General features: G+C 40.0%; 1 protein-coding gene across 1 annotated transcript in view; it reads left to right on the top strand.

Moving 5' to 3' along the window:
• The window catches only part of PDE3A (phosphodiesterase 3A), a 360,917-nt gene that overhangs the window by 287,131 nt on the left and 54,495 nt on the right, over positions 1-19,291 (top strand). Inside the window, exons 3-5 of the mRNA XM_074938035.1 lie at positions 9,035-9,295; positions 12,999-13,153; positions 16,795-16,910. Coding sequence (XP_074794136.1) covers positions 9,035-9,295; positions 12,999-13,153; positions 16,795-16,910 — 532 coding nt within the window. The remainder of the gene's footprint in view (positions 1-9,034; positions 9,296-12,998; positions 13,154-16,794; positions 16,911-19,291) is intronic.

The following is a 19,291-nucleotide window of genomic DNA, read 5'->3' as shown; positions in this document are numbered from 1 at the left end:
GTTAAAAGTTACAGCCACTTAATAATTGCCCCATTCTTAAAATTTCACTGGTTGTATAGTCTTTCTTTGGTTTCTCTAGTTTAGTACTGTCAAAATTTCAAAATTGCAGACTTACAATATGTATAGATATTGACCATATCTCCTCTAAAGGGTATAGTTGGATTTAATTGTTACCCAAGAAAAAATATTTGTATTTTTGAGAAAGGACTGGCACAATAGTAAAACCACCACAGAATGCAAGTATCCAGCCTCAGCCTTGATTTTCATGGCTTAAGACAAGATGCAGAGTGTTGTATGTATATGTACAGTGCAGTGGTTTCTCAGATAGTCCCTTGTGTCTAAAATCTTTTCCAATGTTCACATGATTCTAGGTGGTCTAAAAAAAGTCAGCAGCAAAATCTGTTTCATAAGCAATTGGATTGGGAGGGTTCTGTTAGCATCAGCACCACATGCATAGTTCATTTCAACACGTGTCTGGTGCATTGTGAATATACCCATCTAGACAGAGCTCTGTGGAAGGTTTTCTGTGTAATCTTCATGATGATGCAAAGAGTTTTGCAGCACTCTGTCTGATCACAGAAGTGTGCTCATCTCTGTCTTATAGAGCTTGGGTTAGGTCCACCTACTGGGTAGAGGAGCTTAGCTCTACTTCATTAAGGCATAGAAAAGGATACTCTCTGATTCATTACTTGCCCAGAGGGAAGGGAAAATACTAAGTCCATATGTTAGTGCAAAAGAACAGTCAGAAATCATATTTCCAGGTAAAACGGCAATTTTCCCTCCTTAAAAAGCAGAAGAATTAAATGCCAAACAATTGTATGCCGACATTTTTCTTTCCTCTTTAGTCCTTTGGTAAAAGCTCGTAATTGAACTTTGGAGGTGGCTTTAATAATAATCTATTATTTCCAGTTCATGTTTATATTTCAAATCACTCTGTGGATATTTTAAAAACAAAGCAAAACTGGAGAGTTGTTTTCTTTTAATTTGGTTTTCAGACAGCTTGGTCTGAGAGTTCATGATGTGACTTGGAAACCATATCAAATCATGATTTATTTCTTGGCCTGTGATTGTATGGCAACAGAAAACCTACCTGACACTGCTGTCTTTTTCTTTTTCTTTTCACTAACAAAGTGTATCTGAAAGTAACGTAGTTGAAAGACAACAGCTTTGCTTTGCCTATTTTTCTGTTTCTTCTTCATTTGCTGTGGCTTGTGAGAATTTGAGCATTATGCTGCAAGGAATGGATAGTGCTGTTGCAATAATTGGGGCCAGTTGCAAGCCGAACTATGGAAAAGTAAATGAAAGTTTATTATGTGGTCCAGTTACCTGTAATAGCAAATGGGGATGGCTGGTAACTAGACTCCAACTCAGCCTGTTACCTAACGTTATTTATGAAAATCAGTAAAAGTGAAAAACAGAAAGATTAAGTTAGTCTAAACAGAAAGGTGTTTACTGATACAGCTCCAGGACCATATCTGGTAAACAAGAAAGCTTGGAAAAGTTAATAGAACGCGTCATGCCATGTCATGTTGGAAGTTAGGCCTAATTGGGGAACAATATAATGAGAGGACAGACTATGCTGCCACCCCTTTCTTTTGTTTGGAGGCCCTTAAAAAGAGACTTTGGGGTGGGAACAGATGGATCACCTAAGGTGTTCCTGGAGGAGGAGGAAAGCCATCAGGCTTCCACTCCACTCCAGACACTTTGTCCTTCACCTGTGGATCCCAAAGGTAATCACACCATCAAAAAGCCAAGACCTCAGCACAGTAGCAGAAATGTGTGCCCATCACTGCTGCACCAGTGAAGACTTCAGGCAGAGACACGTGAGATCCTGCTCTGTCTCCCCTTCGCTTGTGTGTTCCTTTCTGCCCCACTATTTTTCCTCTTGTCCTGTTTCTCTATCGGCTTTTGATTTTATCCTGAGGTTAACTGTGCTATGCAGCACCACCACAAGACAGTCCATCCAGCTCTGTCCAGCCTGAGAGAGGCCAGGGGGTGAACCAGACCAGTCAATGACATCCTAGACCTGGGGCAACTGCTGTCCTGGATGACCTGAAAACCCAGAGCATCCATGTGACTGACCTGCTGCCCAGATTCATGAGAATATCAACAAAAGCCACATTTCCCCTATCTTTTACTAACCTGTCTCTTCTCACTGTTGTGAGTGTCTGTCTGCAAAGGCAGGGAAAGTGACGATCCTTCACATCTTGGAGCTGAGTAATAAAACTGACCTTTTCCTGCCACCAAGAATGGTTGTCCCACATAATAAGACTCTGATATCTTCTCTTTTGAAAGGGGCTGGCATGTGTTTGTTCTATGTAATCATTTCAATTTTAAAGTGGTTTTTAACTTGTTTTAGCTTTCTTTTTATGTGTGCTAACAGATAAATCTCTAAACTTTACCATGAATTTCTTGTGTGCTTGGTATAGAACTAAGCATGCTAAGGTGTGTGTATACCAAGCCCCAAACCTTGTGTTAAACTGTTTAATGTGAAACAGTTTCAGGGTCGTGTTAACTCTTTGGGCCCATATATTCTATCTAAATTAATACCACAGTGGTTTGCATTTAATAGTTGTGCATTTTTTTCTTATTTGTCTAAGGTATGATTGCTTTGTGGATTGACATTCGTCATCTCTCTTTTTTTGTGGTTCAGTCAGGGTGGTTTAGTGATATGGTAATCAGACATGGAATGCTTGATGTTAGTAGTTCTGGGGACAAAGTTTTATTTGCAGTGAGGGGAACAGTTGACGGTAAGGATACCAGATCTGCTTCTTGGATGAACAAGTCCATTATTGTTGTTGTTGCCCAAGATTATCTTGTAAACTGAATTAGTTGATAAGGGTTTATGGGTGCAGGAAACCTTTGTTCCTATGTTTCCTTGATGTATTTGTCCTACAGATATAGTTTTGTCTAATGTTTTCCCATTCATTAAAGAAACAGTCTCAGATTTTTATGGAAAAAATCCTATAGAATTTAGTAAGATAAAACAAAAAGATAATTGAAAACTTATTCTAAAAACCTGCAGAATTTAACAGATACATTTTTCAAACCTTCTTGTAGAATTCTGTAGGAGGGATACAATTCTTTTAAATTCTATACAACTGTGAAAAACAAACAAAAACCACCTATCGAAAGGTAACTTTCCTAGAAGGAATGAAGGCTGATTTTGTGGCTAAAGCACTGGAAATCAGAGTGAAGTTTCCAGATCCTCCCACAGACTGCCTATATGACATTGGACAAGTCTCTTTGTCCCCTGTCCTGAAAACACTATGCATGTGCTCATATTTATGCTGTGAGGTAGTTCCTTTAACTTCAATGAAAATACTATGTGCATAAAGTTAACCACATAGATAATTGTTTACATGATGGTTCCATAATCTGTCTGTGCCTGAATATGCCATCTATTAAATGGAATAATACTGTCTCTCTTGCTCTATCTACCTTTTCTTCTCAGGTGCTAAGGTCTTCAGGGCATACACTCTTTCTTACTACATGTATCTACAGGCCTAACGCAATCAGGCCCAGATCTTGGTTAGGGCCTTCAGGTGCTACTGTACTGTAAATAATAATAGTAATGATGAATGCTGAATTTTAAAAAAACTTCCCAGCATATATGCTTATTTTTTATACCTCATTCAGCTATGTGAACAAACATAGGTTAGTCAGTTAGGTTGCTTTCACTTTTCTTTCTAGTCAGCTTCACTTTCTAATTCTCATGCCCATGCACACCATTGCACTGTTCGAGTTGGAAACATTGCACAAGTATGTTTGTTTAAATCAGAGTTGGACTGAATGCACAAAGTTCAGATCAACATAAAAACTTCAAAATTTCAAGGAAGGGGTCAAATCCAAGGTTTTGCAGCACAGGCTAATAGATGAGTGCTGGCCCAGCAATAGCACTAAAAGCAAAATTCACCTTCCAAAATCAGTTTATCTGGCATTTTGCTTAGTTGATTACAAGTGTGTTATTTCATGTCTGTGTTTCCAGATGTCCAGACTTTGGGCTTGAGATGAGTAAAGTGGTTCGCAACAAATCCAGGAGAGTTCATATATGCAAAATGTAGCATTGATAGTGTGTATATTTAATATATTTCCCCTGTTATCTGACAGTATATATAAAATGACAGAAATCCAAAAATCATCAGTAGTTGTCTGTCTTGCATCAATCTTCATTGGTTTCATTTTTCCCCATATGTAGTTTGTCAAAAATAAATTCCAGATTTCCTTTTTTAAGGAGGCAATCCATGCTAGGTTATATTGTTGAATAATGTTTTTTAATCATACTGTTTATATTTAATGTTTTTGTTATAATTTGGGGACTCTGAAAAGTATAGCATAGTTCTTCAGAGCTGTGTAGTGTAATTGTTTTATAAAAGGATTTGTTGTGTTTTATAGCCAAGACATCAATAGTGTTCTCAGGATGCATTTTGATAGATTCAATTCAAATTATTGGTATGAGGATTTATTTTAGCTACAGAAGATATTTGAAGTCAATCTATGACATGTAAGCTATTTATATTCAATGTGCATTGTTTTACCTCACTGAACCTAATTTATTACAGCAAAATTTCTCCTACATTTCTTTCTTCACTGTATCCTTGTTGAATTGATAAACTTGGCTATATCTAGTTTTAGATTTTTTATGTATACATTTAATATAAGAATTGCACAATTTAGGCCTTACAATTTTTTTAAAAAGTTTTTTGCATTTGTAATATATAGTAATTGCCAAATTTATTTGAGCATAAGCTTTTGTGAGCTACAGCTCACTTCATCGGATGAAAGCTTATGCTCAAATAAATTTGTTAGTCTCTAAGGTGCCACAAGTACTCCTTTTCTTTTTGTGATACATATGTCATATAGAACAGATTGTTGACATTTTAACAGTGACCGTTGCTGTGATCTTGTCAGATAACGTACCATAAGCAGGTTATAGGCCTAGTTAGAACTTCAATGGGAGATGCTGTGCATTTATATATTTTCATAACATGTACTCTGTGTATGTGTGTGTGTATACACATACACATAATGTTATAAAATTCCAGCAGTTACAGGACCATGTTTTCAACTGAAGTGTTCACTAATACAAATAAATGGAACGTATACCTGTGTGATGCTCCTCAGGGAACCATGGGCTGTGAGTCAATCTTGTTGCCACCTGTCCCTAACATAAGGGAGTCTTGCCTGGGCCAGCTGGGTGTTAGCTTACTACCAAAACCACCCTGTCAGCTACTCAAGTGCTCTCCTCTGGGTTCTGCAGTTTGACAGTAGAGGTACCCCAACCACTGACTCCCTTCAAAGTATCCCCCTGCGGTGTCTAGCCCCTGATCACTGGATACCACAGAAATCCCAGATTCTCTCTTCCCAAATGAACAGTGTACCATGTTTTCCCCCATTTAACTTAGATCCCTGCTCCTGTATCACACACAGCCATTGAGTTCAATTATGGTAAAACAACAGGAAATTTGTTTAAGAAAGAATAGTGATTCAAATAGAAACAACTGTGAGTGATAGAAATAAATAGTTCTGTACAAAACAAAATCATCAATCACAAAGTAGGGCCTACATTTATTAACAGTTAGCTAGCTAATAAAGTAGATTCTAACCCCAAAGTTCAGTCTTCTGTAACGTTTGCTGGCCCCCGTCTTTCATGAAGCACCTCGCTCATCAAGGTACCTCCTCAGTGAATGGATCCAGAGTGTCTTTCTCTGCCCAGAGATATAGTGAATCAGTCTTTTGTCTTTATTCCTACCCTGGTGATCCCCTTGCCCCTTGTTGTATGTTTTCATTTCCAATTGGTTTTGATGATTATAGTTTGTCTTTGATAGTTTTCCATTGACTTTTCTGGGTTGGCACCAAGTCAGACAATGGAGCACTATACATTATGTAGTTGGCTAACCGGAAGTGGGGATGACAACTCCCTCCTGCCTGAATAGGCCCTCACCAAGACATATGATTCCTTGGTGATTTGCTTTCACTCCAAGACCATAAGAGCATAATTTTCAGGAGAGTTACGTTATTCCTTAAATATTACCCATAGAAGCACCTCACAATGAGTGAGTATTGATAAGTTATAAGCTTTCAGTAGGGACCTCAGACACTACCATTTACAGATAAATACCAGGAAAATAGTGTGTTATGTGCTGTGAGTTTGTCTAGGGAAGTACAAGGTAGCCTCTGCACTGGGCTACTGTAGACGATCTGTGCCAAAATTTGACAAGACAGGTTGTGACACACAGAAGCCTCTACAGTAGCCCAGTGCAAAGGCTACATTGTACTTCCCTAGATGGCTTCTGTAAATTACGTTGCCTGCTAATGCACCAAAGGCAGCCTGGGATTGCCAAGTCACGGGGAAGGCCCAGCCATGGTCTGTATGTCAGCTCTATGCCACCAGAGAACTCTTTTTGCTCAGTTGCTACTCTCAGGGATGGCAGTGCTGGCTTACGGCCGCTCTGCAAAATGTCAGCATCACAGTATAGAATATCGGCTTTTATCTTAGTCCTGCTAAAGTCAGACCTATTTCCTTAATTGAAGTATTAATGTGTTTTCTCATCTCTCGCTCCGATAATCAGGTCACCGATTTCAGACTCCAGGTTGAATAGGATTTCAAATTCTAAATAGTGCTGTTTTGCTGAAAATATCAGACCTAGTTTTATTTCCTCTTCTGTAACACTTTGCCTTATATCTTTGAATTTTTTCCTTTTGGCCTGTTTTGCTGGGCTGAGATAAGGAAAGACAAATTACTCCTCTCACCCTAAACCCTGCGTTATAATTTAAAATTGATGCTTTATTTAGCCACTGCCAGATTTGTTCATGGTGCAAACCCAGCTCAGGAGATGTGGGCTTGTGGTTCAAGTTTTGTCTGTAATCTTGGAGGAGACAAACCCCTTGTTGGTTGAGAAGAGGTATGGTATGTAATGAATGAAACCTTATCTTGGGAGCACTAGGAAACCCTTCCATAACCCGTGAAGGGAACTGTGCCAGGAGTTGCTGTCTCTGGGCACCTGTATGGGTTTGGGATGCTGCAATTGGTCACTCTGAGTCTGTTTACCACTCGGTGATTGGGTTCTCCTTGGCAGGTGTAGTGCAGGGTGGGTGGTGAAGGTGTCTAGTGGATGAAATGCATTCTGCTATAAGGAAGGAAAGATCAGAACACTCTGTACCAATCCATCGGGCTCTAGTGCCTTCTCTGGAGAGAGGGAGGGCAAGTGAGCAGATTCCTTCCCTTCCTCTCCCTACGCTGCTGAGTTTCAGTCACAAAGGTATGTGTGTGGAGGGTGGACTTGTTGTGGACGAGGTAAGCAATGAGTCCTGGGGGATTTTGGTTGTTGTAACATGGCTGTATGTGGGCTGGAAGGGTGTTGGTGTGAGATCCCTGTTCTAGCTGTGGATAAGGGGACTGTAAAAGACAGAATAAATTGATCCATTAAATTGACGTCAGCCTTTTGTTTCTCATTGGGATTGGATAGCATTTTTGTATACAAAGTAAGTCACCTTCCATGTTTAGTAAGACATATAGTAGGAAGTGCAGACGCATGCGTGGTCCTGTGACCCAAGTACAGCACTGGATATTAGGAGATTGGAGTTTTACTCCTGGCTGGCCACGGAATTACTATGTGACCTTGGCCAAATCACAGTCTCTTTTTGTGCCTCAGTTTGCCAGAGTGTAAAATTCAGACAATTCCTCAGAAGTGTTTATTTCAGTATTGCTTGCAAAGGGTTTTGTGAGCCTGAAGAAGTTCAAAGCATTACTGAGGATCGCTATTGTTTTATGTATTATGAGTTCCATAAATGCTGTAGTGACTGCGATTCTTCTCCTGCTTGTGTTATGACCCTTCTCCCATTATAAGAGCATGCTTGTTCTCCAACCTATCAATGTCCCAACCCAGAAAAATATTATGCTCTGTCACAGTGGCAATTCTATCACTTGGGGGGTTATCCTACTTAAAAAAAGGTGAATATCTATCAGAGTAAAACAGATGTTTCTTCATCTCAGAGTTACGCATCCTTCGCATCTGATATGTTGACAAAACAGATCTTCCAGGAATGGCTGTGGGGGCATTTGTTCCAGTGCCCCGGATATATACATTGCATCTGTGCCCAAGAGGGCGCTCCAAAGCAGTAACAGCCTAGCAGTCACTTTCAAGAGTGCCTTTAATAGATGACCCCATGTGGCACAACAGTGATTTATAGTGCTTCCACTAAACTTTTGACCTAGAAATGCCACTGCTTTGTCAATAATTTAGAAGTGATGGAAGACGCACTTTCTGCCTCAGTTCCTGACTATTCTGCACCTTAATTTAAGCCTCCAGTTTTTATTCATATAGTTTATTCCATCAGACATTACAGTTCCTTAATCTTTTCTTTAAGGCTATACCATTAGTTATTACTTGCAAATTATAGATCATTCCTCTGCATATGTTGCCATTACTTAAAGTGCTACTTTTCTTTTTATTTAATAATCTTTCTTTTTTAATTATGTTCCCGTTATTATTTCATAAACTGATAAGCTTTCAAGGCTGTTATGATCATCTAGTCTGGCGTGCTGTGTATAATTTCACAGCGGCATTCCTGTATGGAGATCAATAACTTGCATCTCAACTAGAGTGTATCACTTAGAATGACATCCAATCTTGATTTCAATATTCAAGTTTCAGTATTGTTGCCCAGCGGACACTTACTTGGCAGAGACATTTTGTCATCATCGTCGTCTGCTTTCTGGCTGCTCTAAAAACTCGTATCTGTGTTGTGACCATTTTAAAAATCGAAATAAACTATATGCAATCAATTTGCAAACTTGTTTACAGAGAAAGACATCGACCAAATGGTTGATCTGGTCAGAATATTCGGAATAAATCACATTGTTTTAAGTTGTTAATCTCTTTTAATCTTTTCCTAGCTATCCACAACAAATTGAATAAAAGATGCTGGTAACTGTCCCTGAAAAGGTGTTGGGTTTGATGTCACATGCTTTAGTTTGACATGTGGGACACAGCCATAGCCTTACATGTCCTTCTTTGTTTTTCCCTTTCAGTCTTCAGGTACCAGTATTACCGTTGATATCGCTGTTATGGGAGAAGCTCATGGGCTCATTACCGACCTTCTGGCAGATCCTTCGTTGCCACCTAATGTGTGTACTTCCCTGAGAGCAGTGAGCAACCTGCTGAACACGCAGTTAACCTTCCAGGCTATTCATAAGCCAAGGGTTAACCCTTTGGTGTCCTTCAGTGAGAACTACACCTGCTCTGACTCAGAGGAATGTCCAGAAAAAGGAGAAAAGCTGGCTATTCCCAAGGTACGTGCTAGTCCACATGTTGGCTATCACAGTGAATTTATTCCAGCTACTAAAACTTGATTCCCCCCTTTTGGTATAGTATTGTATGGTTGGGTGTGTTAATGAAGATTTTTTCCTCATCTTTTGAAGCATTAATCATTTACGTCTATAAGAAGCAAAATTAAATGGACTATTTGTGTCTTGTGGTAAGACAGTTCCTATTCCTTCAATGCTCACACAGTTCAAACCTGATCCTTCATGCAACTTTAGAAATAGGCATTCAACACAGGATAATTTACCTACTTGCTATTCCTGTTTCTTAGTAGGTGTTTGAAGGAGTTGGAGTAAGGGGGAGTGGGAAGAGCACAGCTCTCTCTCTATGCTATCATAGACTCATAGACTTTAAGGTCAGAAGGGACCATTATGATCATCTAGTCTGACCTCCTGTACAACGCAGGCCACAGAACTTCACCCACCGACTCCTGCAATAAACCTCTCACCTATGTCTGAACTATTGAAGTCCTCAAACCATGGTTTAAAGACTTCAAGGTGCTGAGAATCCTCCAGCAAGTGACCCGAGCCCCATGCTGCAGGGGAAGGCAAAAAACCCCCAGGGCCTCTGCCAATCTGCCGTGGAGGAAAATTCCTTCCCAACCCCAAATATGGCGGTCAGCTGAACCCTAAGCATGTGGGCAAGACTCACCAGCCAGATACCCAGGAAAGAATTCTCTGTAGTAATTCAGAACCCACCCCATCTAACATCCCATCACAGGTCATTGGGCCTATTTACCGCTAATAGTCAAAGATCAATTAATTGCCAAAATCATGTTATCCCATCATACCATCTCCTCCATAAACTTATTGAGCTTAGTCTTGAAGCCAGATAGGTCTTTTTCCCCCACTGCTTCCCTTGGAAGGCTGTTCCAGAACTTCAGTCCTCTGATGGTTAGAAACCTTCATCTAATTTCAAGTCTAAACTTCCTGATGGCCAGTTTATATCCATTTGTTCTTGTGTCCACATTGGTACTGAGCTTAAATAATTCCTCTCCCTCCCTAGTATTTATCCCTCTGATATACTTATAGAGAGCAATCATATCTCCCCTCAGCCTTCTTTTGGTTAGGCTAAACAAGCCAAGCTCCTTGAGTCTCCTTTCATAAGACAGGTTTTCCATTCCTCGGATCATCCTAGTAACCCTTCTCTGTACCTGTTCCAGTTTGAATTCATCCTTCTTAAACATGGGAGACCAGAACTGCACACAGTATTCCAGATGAGGTCTCACCAGTGCCTTGTATAACGGTACGAACACCTCCTTATCTCTACTGGAAATACCCCGCCTGATGCATCCCAAGACCGCGTTAGCTTTTTTCACGGCCATATCACATTGGCGGCTCATAGTCATCCCGTGGTCAACCAATACTCCAAGGTCCTTTTCCTCCTCTGTTACTTCCAATCAGAAGTAGAGGGGAGCTCCTCCTAATCTCTCTGACTTGAGGGAACTCATCTCTGCTTCCTCCTTTTACTTTAGTGTTGATAACTGCCCCTCCCCTTTCAACTTTGACCACTGAGTGTAGGTAGCGAGTGATGTCATTAAGGATCATTAAGAAGGAGGGAATGAAATGATGAGATCAGTGCACTCTTCAGTTCTCAAGATCAGAATTCAAATCTTAATTAGAGTTACAGGTGAAATGAGTTTGATGTTCTTGTCTTCATCCCTTAGCACCTGATCCAAAACCCATGGAAGTCGGTGGGTATCTTTTTTTCATTGACCTCAATGTGCTTTGGGTCATGCCACAAATGACCATTGTCCACTTGAAAAAACCACCACACAGTTCCATACAGTGGACAACATTTGCTCAAGAAAGGTCCATTGCTGGAGATAACAAGATTTAGTAAGGACTGAGTTGCAGTGGCAGAGCTATGTATGTAAAGACAAGGTATTAACACATCTAAACTGCTTTTTTTTTTTTTGGTACACTAGCTCTAGCAGAGCTAGCATGTGCTTGTGTACCCAGGCTGGGAGGCTCACTCCCAGATGCAGTGTAGACATACCCATAGAGAACTAACCAATGCTATGAATTCCTGGTTTCTATATATACATGTCAGCAACATTCACTAGATAGAGAGAAACCTCTTATCAGCTTGGAGGTCATCTAAATTTCCAGGTCATCCACTCTGACATAAAAATGTAGTAATATTGCCATTAGCAGCGAGGCTTATATTTTACTTTGGGAACTAAGTAAAACAATTCTATGTTGTTTTGTTCTTATCCTGTACAAATAGTTTCTGCTGCCTAAAGTTATGGAGGCAACTGATCATCATTTTTTTATATTTTATAGGACTTTTAATATGCCTCTTTCATTTTTATAGAGCTTATATTTCCTTTAATTGAAGAAAAATTAGTCCCACTGAGCACTTTTGCTGTATATACTCTATATAATGTAATCGCTCCTATTGAAAACTCAATATTCATTGGCCCAGATGACTGTAGTAATGGTGATATTTCCATATGCATAAAATAGTACATATTAAGATTTCAGTGTAGATTGACAAGTGCTGAATTTCTTGGGAGGCTCTCTGTAACAAGGTAAATTAGATGCAAACTAACACATTTAGATAGTTTTGAAAAAACAACATATACAGAAAAACAATCATGTATTACAGGCAGGGCTGAAGGACTGCTTAGTCTTAAGGTTGCCTGACACTTCCCATTATGAGACCCTGATTTCAATTGCTTATAATTTTGCAAAACTTTAACCATTTGGGCTGAAATTTACCATTCACAGTGTCTGCCTCAGACTGAATCTTTTGACCCAATGGCACAATAAGCCAATGACATCCACTGTAGATCCTTATAAATGTGTATATATTTTATTTTTTTAGTACTTCTCAAACTGAAAATTCGTAACGATAATGAAAAGGCAACAAATAATTAATATAAAAATTCAACATCTGCAACATACTGATGGGACTACTCGTATATCCGCAATAAAACTGACCCCACAAATAACAGTAGCCCCCTAATCAACTCCACCCATTCCCTCAACCTGCCTCCTCGCCAGACACCTGGGAAAAGCCCCATCAACAAGATTCAGGTAGAGAGACGTAAGGAGCACGCAAGACAATCAGATAAGTCAGGAAAATCCTGCTGCAAGCAATCCAATAGAATTTATCCCCACCCCCCCTTGCCCTGCCATGAAAGATTTTTACTGGTAATTTTTCTTCTTTTTTGCAAAAGAATTGTGGAAGATTTAGTGTCCCATCACTTAAATGTTTGAATTTCATGGATTGTCTTCAATTTGGCTGGATAGAGCAGAGAAACCTGCAGGGGTTTTTTGGGGTTTTTTTTTGGGGGGGAGGCTGGACAGTGGGGTTGTTTTGTTGTTTTGTTTCCTTTCCTGCTTCCTATCTCTGATGTCAATGTATGTGTGGCTGCTATTTCCAACTCTTTAAGCAACTTGCTAGGGTGACTTTGGCCAAGTCACTTAGGGCTTGTTTCTCAAAGGTGCTGAGGTCTTTAACGTTGACTTCAATGGGACCTCTGAGTGCTGAGCATTTCTGACAATCAGTCCCTTGACCTTTCTTTGCCTCAATTTCCCCATCTGTAAAATAGGGCTTATGACACTTACCCACCTCACAGGGTATGTCCGGCTCAATTCATGAATTGACATTTGAGATCCCTGATGAAAGGTGATATATATAATTGCAAAGCATTATCTGCTCTAGCGCCTACGGAAGAGTCTGCCTCCAGGTCTGCTCAGGCGAGTGTCATCAACTTGGACCACAACAACATCTGCCACAGGTTTACCGACCTTGGAGCCTGCACCAGTGAGAAGAGACCGCAGCGGCAGCATCAAACCTCATGAATCTTCTTCATCCAGGTAAGTAAACCTCTCTTTGTATCTTTAGGAGAACTTCTTTGGTTTTCTGTGGGCATGTAGGTGTGTAATAATGTCTTCTCTTGGGAAAGTGTAGGTCAGAAATTTGAAAGAATTCCCATTCTAGGGGGTTTTTTTGTTTGGTTGTTTTTTTTAAGAGAATTAAAGCCTTTATATTAGGCCAGATTATTACAAACACAAATTCGGCAAGGTTTAGAAGCCAAAATGAGTTGCAAAACCAGAACTTAAAAAGATTATGTAAAAAAAAATTGTCTATTAAAGGTCTTTGCTACATTCTTCTTCTATATCCTTATACTCTTTCCTCTGCATTTTCTGAGCAGATAGTTCTGATGATTGATTATAAATATTTTTAAATGAAATGTACAATTTCAGCCATCTGACAATAAGAGCAAGAAATTTCAAGGTGTGTTTTAGTGGTTCCATTAATATTATTATTTCAAGAGTACCACAAGTGTTCAAGGGGCTCTACAGATAAGTTCTCAACCTTGATTAGCTTTCAAGCTAACTGATTCAAATGTAATGCAAACAATAAAAAGTCATTTGCAAAAGTGTAAGCAGACAACACCACAGAGGAGTATAATCTTGGAAGGCAAGGCCAAAGAAGTGGGTTTGAAAGAGGAAAAGGAGAGTGTTGAAAGAGAGTGTTCCAAGCATTAAAAAGGTACAATATAAGAACTATGACACAAAGGGAGGAATTAGGAAGGAGAACATTGATTGCATAGTGCACAAAGCAGGCATGATAGAATTTGAAACCAGAGACATAGGTGGGGGCAGAGCTGTGTAGAACCATTCCTTACAGAACATTTTCTAGCACTGTATCCAGGCTAGTTTTCAACATTCCCAGGGAGTGCTGCTCACCAGGTGCACCATACAATTTTATGTGGGGATTGGCAAATTCTTATTACAAAGTTTATAGTTCTGGTATAGAAACAAAATAAAGAGCTAAACTTTCTGTTCATATATGTATTGAGGCTTCCAAGCTTCCTAGTGCTATCAACATACAACCCTTCCAAATTCCCTCAGTCCTTTTTGTCTCATCTTATTAAAGGGCTTGTCCTATAAAGGTCTTCCTTTCCATTTGATGCTACAGGAACAGGGTCACAACAAGTGTTTTATGGGGATGGAAATTGTGAGGCCCATGTTATTTGAAGATGCCTGAAGTTTCAGGCCTTCTAGAGGAGGCTGCCACTAGGGGAGACCTGAAGAGTTCCAGCTGCAAATAGGATAATTAATAAGGTCGTGGCCCTGGCTGTGGTAAAAGCTGTAGAGAGGGGGAGAGGGGAGAGATGATGATCATATTTTATAGCCCTGGAACCGGCCACAGAGGCATCCTTGAAAATATCTGGGGGCTGCAGGATGTCTTAGAAACCAAGTGATCCAGTAAAGTGAAATATAAACAAGATAGCACCATGTGGAAATCTTTTTCAGCCACTGTTTTCCTGTGATTCATACGGCTTTCTTGATTTATGTTGTCGATTCCAGACTCTCACGTAGTATGTAAGCTTCCTAAGAAGGGAATCTGAAGCGAGGGGGAGGGGAGCGATTAAATATTGCTGGTGGTGTTCTTCTACAGTTATGTAATTCTTTCTGATGAGCCTATTAAACGGGCGATCAGTTCTTCCTAAGTGTAGTGTCACCAATTGCATAACGATAGCTCTGTCAAGCCTCCCAGCCTCCTCTTTGCAACTCTTCCATTGTAGGAGCAGAAGCCATTCATACTCCAGAAGAGGAGAGCGAGGCCTGTATGTCTAGCGTAACTTAGCAGGACAGATACAGATGGGGGCATTTTACATCAATAAAACACTTAAGAAAAAGGTCTTGACTAGGAAAAAAAATCTATTTAATGGCTTATTATTTCCCTTGCACTTTATCTGTGTTTGGCAAAGTGAGGCTGGAGGGCGAGGGACAGGAATGTGCATCAGTCCATTATCCCCAAAGCCACAAAGAGGCAATGGAGCCATTCTGTGGCAGCTGTTACAACCACAGGATCTGCAGCTTTTGTGCCCCACAACCCCTCTGAGCAGGAGGTAGCCTATGTATCTCCATAATTGTGGGCTCCCCTGCTTTGCCCAGACTGCTGCATAGGTTCCAGAATCCTGCACAGACACTCCCCTCTGTGCAGAAGTGGTGAGGCAAGGTCCTTGCATCTCTTCAAAGGAAAGTAACTTCATGAAAGTAACATCTTAGGGTTCCATATTCGCTTACTTCCTTAACAAGTTAAAAGATTTCCCTAGCTCCCAGCTTTTCATTCTCATCCTAGGATCCAAAAACCAGCTGGGTTCATTCTGCCTTTTGCTTCATGACAGATAACTATTCTGCCATCTGAAGGTAGCTAAGCCATGAGAGAGAACAGAACCTCGCTTGCTCTTCCACAACTGTAAGATTTCTGTGGTGCTAACATGTGAAACAAAAAAAATGCCTTTATATATAACAAATTCCTCTTAATATAAAATCCCTTAAGTTAGTATTGGACCCAGCTTACTTTGAGGGACCATCTGTTGCCCTATATTCTATGTCAGCGTTTAAAATGAGAAGGACTGGGACCTGTTCATCATCTTGTGTTAGAATCTTGAAGCACAGCAGAGTTGGGTCATGACAAGACATTTGAAGGATTAGAGGGCAAAGGCCTTATGGATCTGCGCCCTCATTGTGGAAGAACGCACTGAGGCATCTGTGCAAGCAGGTGGCATGTGGTCGTTCCTTTATTAAATTACAGTGATAAATGCAGCTTTTCCACCTTACAGAATTACCTGGCATCAGCACATAAGAGATACAAAAGTGTCAAGCCTGCCATTCTCATTTTCCCTTTTGTTTTTTTCTTTTTTATGGTGCTTTTCAATGATTTTCTCTTAGATCAGTGAGCAGATATCTAGATTTTCAGGAGTCTCTTAGTAGGGATTTTTTTTCAAAAGCTGCATGTGATGTATCTGAAAGGTGCTGGTTTGAAAGCCTTGGAAACTAGAGGGCTCTATTTATTCACAAAGCAGACACTCCACAGGCAGCAGTACTGCAAGCTTCCCCCCAGTGTGATTCAATCCTGCTATGGAAGCTGCATCACTACAGATTGCATAAAGTGGCACCTTTGCTGGCAATCTGAGGAGAAAAATGCAATGGGCCTGATTTTCATGGACACCAAGGCCCTTTTATACTGCTTCAGGTATGTAAAGAGACCTTAACGAGGTGTAAATTTAATCGAAGCCCACTTTTAGACTGCTTCCACACCCTCAGCATAGCATAAAGGAATTTTAGTATAAATTAAATGAAAAGGCCTGGGCACTGAAGTCACTCCTAGTGGCAGACTCACTAGCACCAAAGCATGTTGAGGTAAATTGGAAAGCCACCTTGGAAGAATCTTACCGTACCCATGTTGTAACTGTGTTTGGCTTAAATCAAGGACTTAAATGTCTGGAGTTGTCAGTCCAGCACCTTTTGGCAATACTGAATTCACTAAAAACAATCATTCAAATAGTTGATAACACAGCCCCCCACAGTAGAGTTTTTTGTTCTTACATGTGGAGTGCTGTGACAATTAACTTCTCTCAGAACTCTGTCACCAAGATCTTTACAGGCCTGCAATGCTTATGTAATAATAGTTTTGTGTGTTTGTACTCTTGATCTCACAGCACCGACCCTTGGAACAGCTCAATTCTGATGGCCATCACAAAAAGTAGGTCCTTCTCGGCCTCCTATGCGATGTCTGCTACAAACCATCTGAATTCCAAAAGGCAAAGCCGACAAGGTGAACAGCTATTTCTGGTTTGACATTTATTTTATTTAGTCAAGCTTGCTTTCCCTAAAGCTGCAATGTACTCTGGGAAATCTGGTGATTGACACACACACAGAGCATCTTTTGTTTTCCCTCTACTCTTTCTCCTCACATTCCCATAAATTAGACTTCAGTTATTTCCATCATTTAAAAACACAGTGATCTAAAATGCTACAGCTTATAGTAGTGTTGCTGTAGTGTTTTGATCTTTCCATTATAAAAGTTGTTAGTTTCTGTTCTATTACTTCAGTGATCTATGTGCTAAATTCTGCCTTCATTTACCTCTAGGCAATCCCATTGACTCCAGTAGGGTTGAAGACCAATTGTATCTCATAACATGCTCGTTAAACTGACTGTATATTTTCCATTGTCTTCATTAAGTTTGCCTGGTTGTAATAAAACATAGAATTTGTCTTTGTGGGAGATAGGCATAAGCAGCTAATTGTCCTTATCATCCAATTATATCCAAATGACAAGCACATTTTAACCTATATGCCTTTCCATCTGTCATGGAAAAAGTCTAAAAGGCCTTTATTGATGGTCAGATCAAATCAAATTCACATCTGCCAATTTGTGAAGCACGGTTCTTAGACAAGGTTTAAAAAAAAGTTAACAGTAACCAATGAATAAAAGGATCCAACTAGTTTCAAAAGGTTCTTTTTTTAAAAAAAGAATAAACCTAGAAATTCTTTTTCTGACATTGTAGTGACAAGTGATGTTACTTAACATCTTCACTCAGTACTGGGAGACTTCAAAGGAATGCCAGATAATGTTTTAGCCAGAAAAAAAGTTAGGGAAGATAACTTCTTAACTGATCATAACAGTTACAGTAGAACAGTTTTTTGAAATCATCAGTGGTCTATAGATGGCTATCTAACCTGACTTGTATTGGAATCCAGGAGAATGTTTCCCCATGCTCTCAAGCACCAAATAAAGATGGTTACCATGGCTTCTCTTTCTAAATCAGCACATATGAGCTGAAATTTTCAAAAGCAGCCATTGATTTTGGTGATCAGTTTGAAACAACTTGAGGCTGTTTTTCAGAAGTGCTGAAAATCCACTGATCAAAGGGAAGTACGTGGGACCTGTCTTCCTGGCCTAATGTTGGGCCCCAAGGAATCCAAAATTAGAGACCATTTTGAAAATACATCTGCATGTTTATTAGATCATGGTCAGCCATGTTTGCTAGAAGAAATTGTTTTTCAACTTCAAGCCTGGAGCAAACTTTGATAACTCCCCTGAGATGGGTGACATCTCAGCCAATTGAAGTCAATAAGAGTTTTACCATGGACATGAATAGGGTCAGGATTTCACCCGTATCATCAAAGAAAGTTTATAATGGAAATGTTGGCATTATCCTGACCCTACTGTCTAGAAAAATCTGCCACAAATATAAAATCCACACACAATTTAAAGCTGTAGGAGATTTGTGCCTCTTTATCTTTCTTATTTCTCTTCCATCTATCCCCTCCTTATAAAAATTTATAAACAAACCTTTTCCCATTCTGAAAGAGGGAAAATATTTTCATTTTAGAAAGATTCTCTTCATTACTTTTTTTTTAACTCTTTCACTGCTGTTTTTTCACTGCACCTGTTATGCTGCTGATGTCTCTAAAATGTTATGGCATGCTTGGTACAGGATTGTGTTACAGCAGCATAGCAGATGCATTCTGGGTAGAAGTAAAATATCTCAAAAATTTGGCAGCCACCCAGCTGTCAGGTTAATTTCACATCTGAATGCAATGCCGTGATATTGCTTATGTACCACACAGGATTTCTAATAGAATTTGTTTAATGCAGAGCTATTTGCTTCACTTCTTTGTGAGGAGCAGCAAATATGCTGCAAGGGATATGGCCCTTTGAAAAAAGTGCAAAGCCAAGATCCTTCACCGCTAAGCAGTGATGAGCTGCCAAAATCTTAACCACCAGTTCCCTATAAAAAGTTCTGATTTAAGGGATGTGCCCCAGTATGTATTTTTTGTGCCAACAGGGTTACCATATGTCCGTATTTTCCCGGGAGAAATTTTTAAAATTTAAAAATTCTTCCTGGATGGTGATTTAAGAACCAAAAAGCCTGACCTGTCTGGGAAAATACGGGTGTGTGTTAACCCTGCCTAAAGTTCTTTTTTAAGAAGATGGGCCTGAACTAGAAATGAGCTCCGTTTCACATGTGTGGGTCCCCGCCACTCCCTGGGGGTGTGCCAGGGTGACCTCGGGACAGTCCCAATTTTGGGGTCTTTTTCTTATATAGGCTCCTATTACCCCCACCCCCATTCTGATTTTTCACACTTGCTGTCTGGTCACTCTAGGGTGTGCACATGTGTGGGTCCCAGTTGCTCCCTGTCCCCCTCATT

The sequence above is a fragment of the Natator depressus genome, chromosome 1 (genome assembly GCF_965152275.1).
Source record: "Natator depressus isolate rNatDep1 chromosome 1, rNatDep2.hap1, whole genome shotgun sequence".
Lineage (NCBI taxonomy): Eukaryota > Metazoa > Chordata > Testudines > Cheloniidae > Natator > Natator depressus.
Note: the sequence above shows the minus strand (reverse complement) of the source record. Positions and strands in the feature narration are given on the sequence as shown.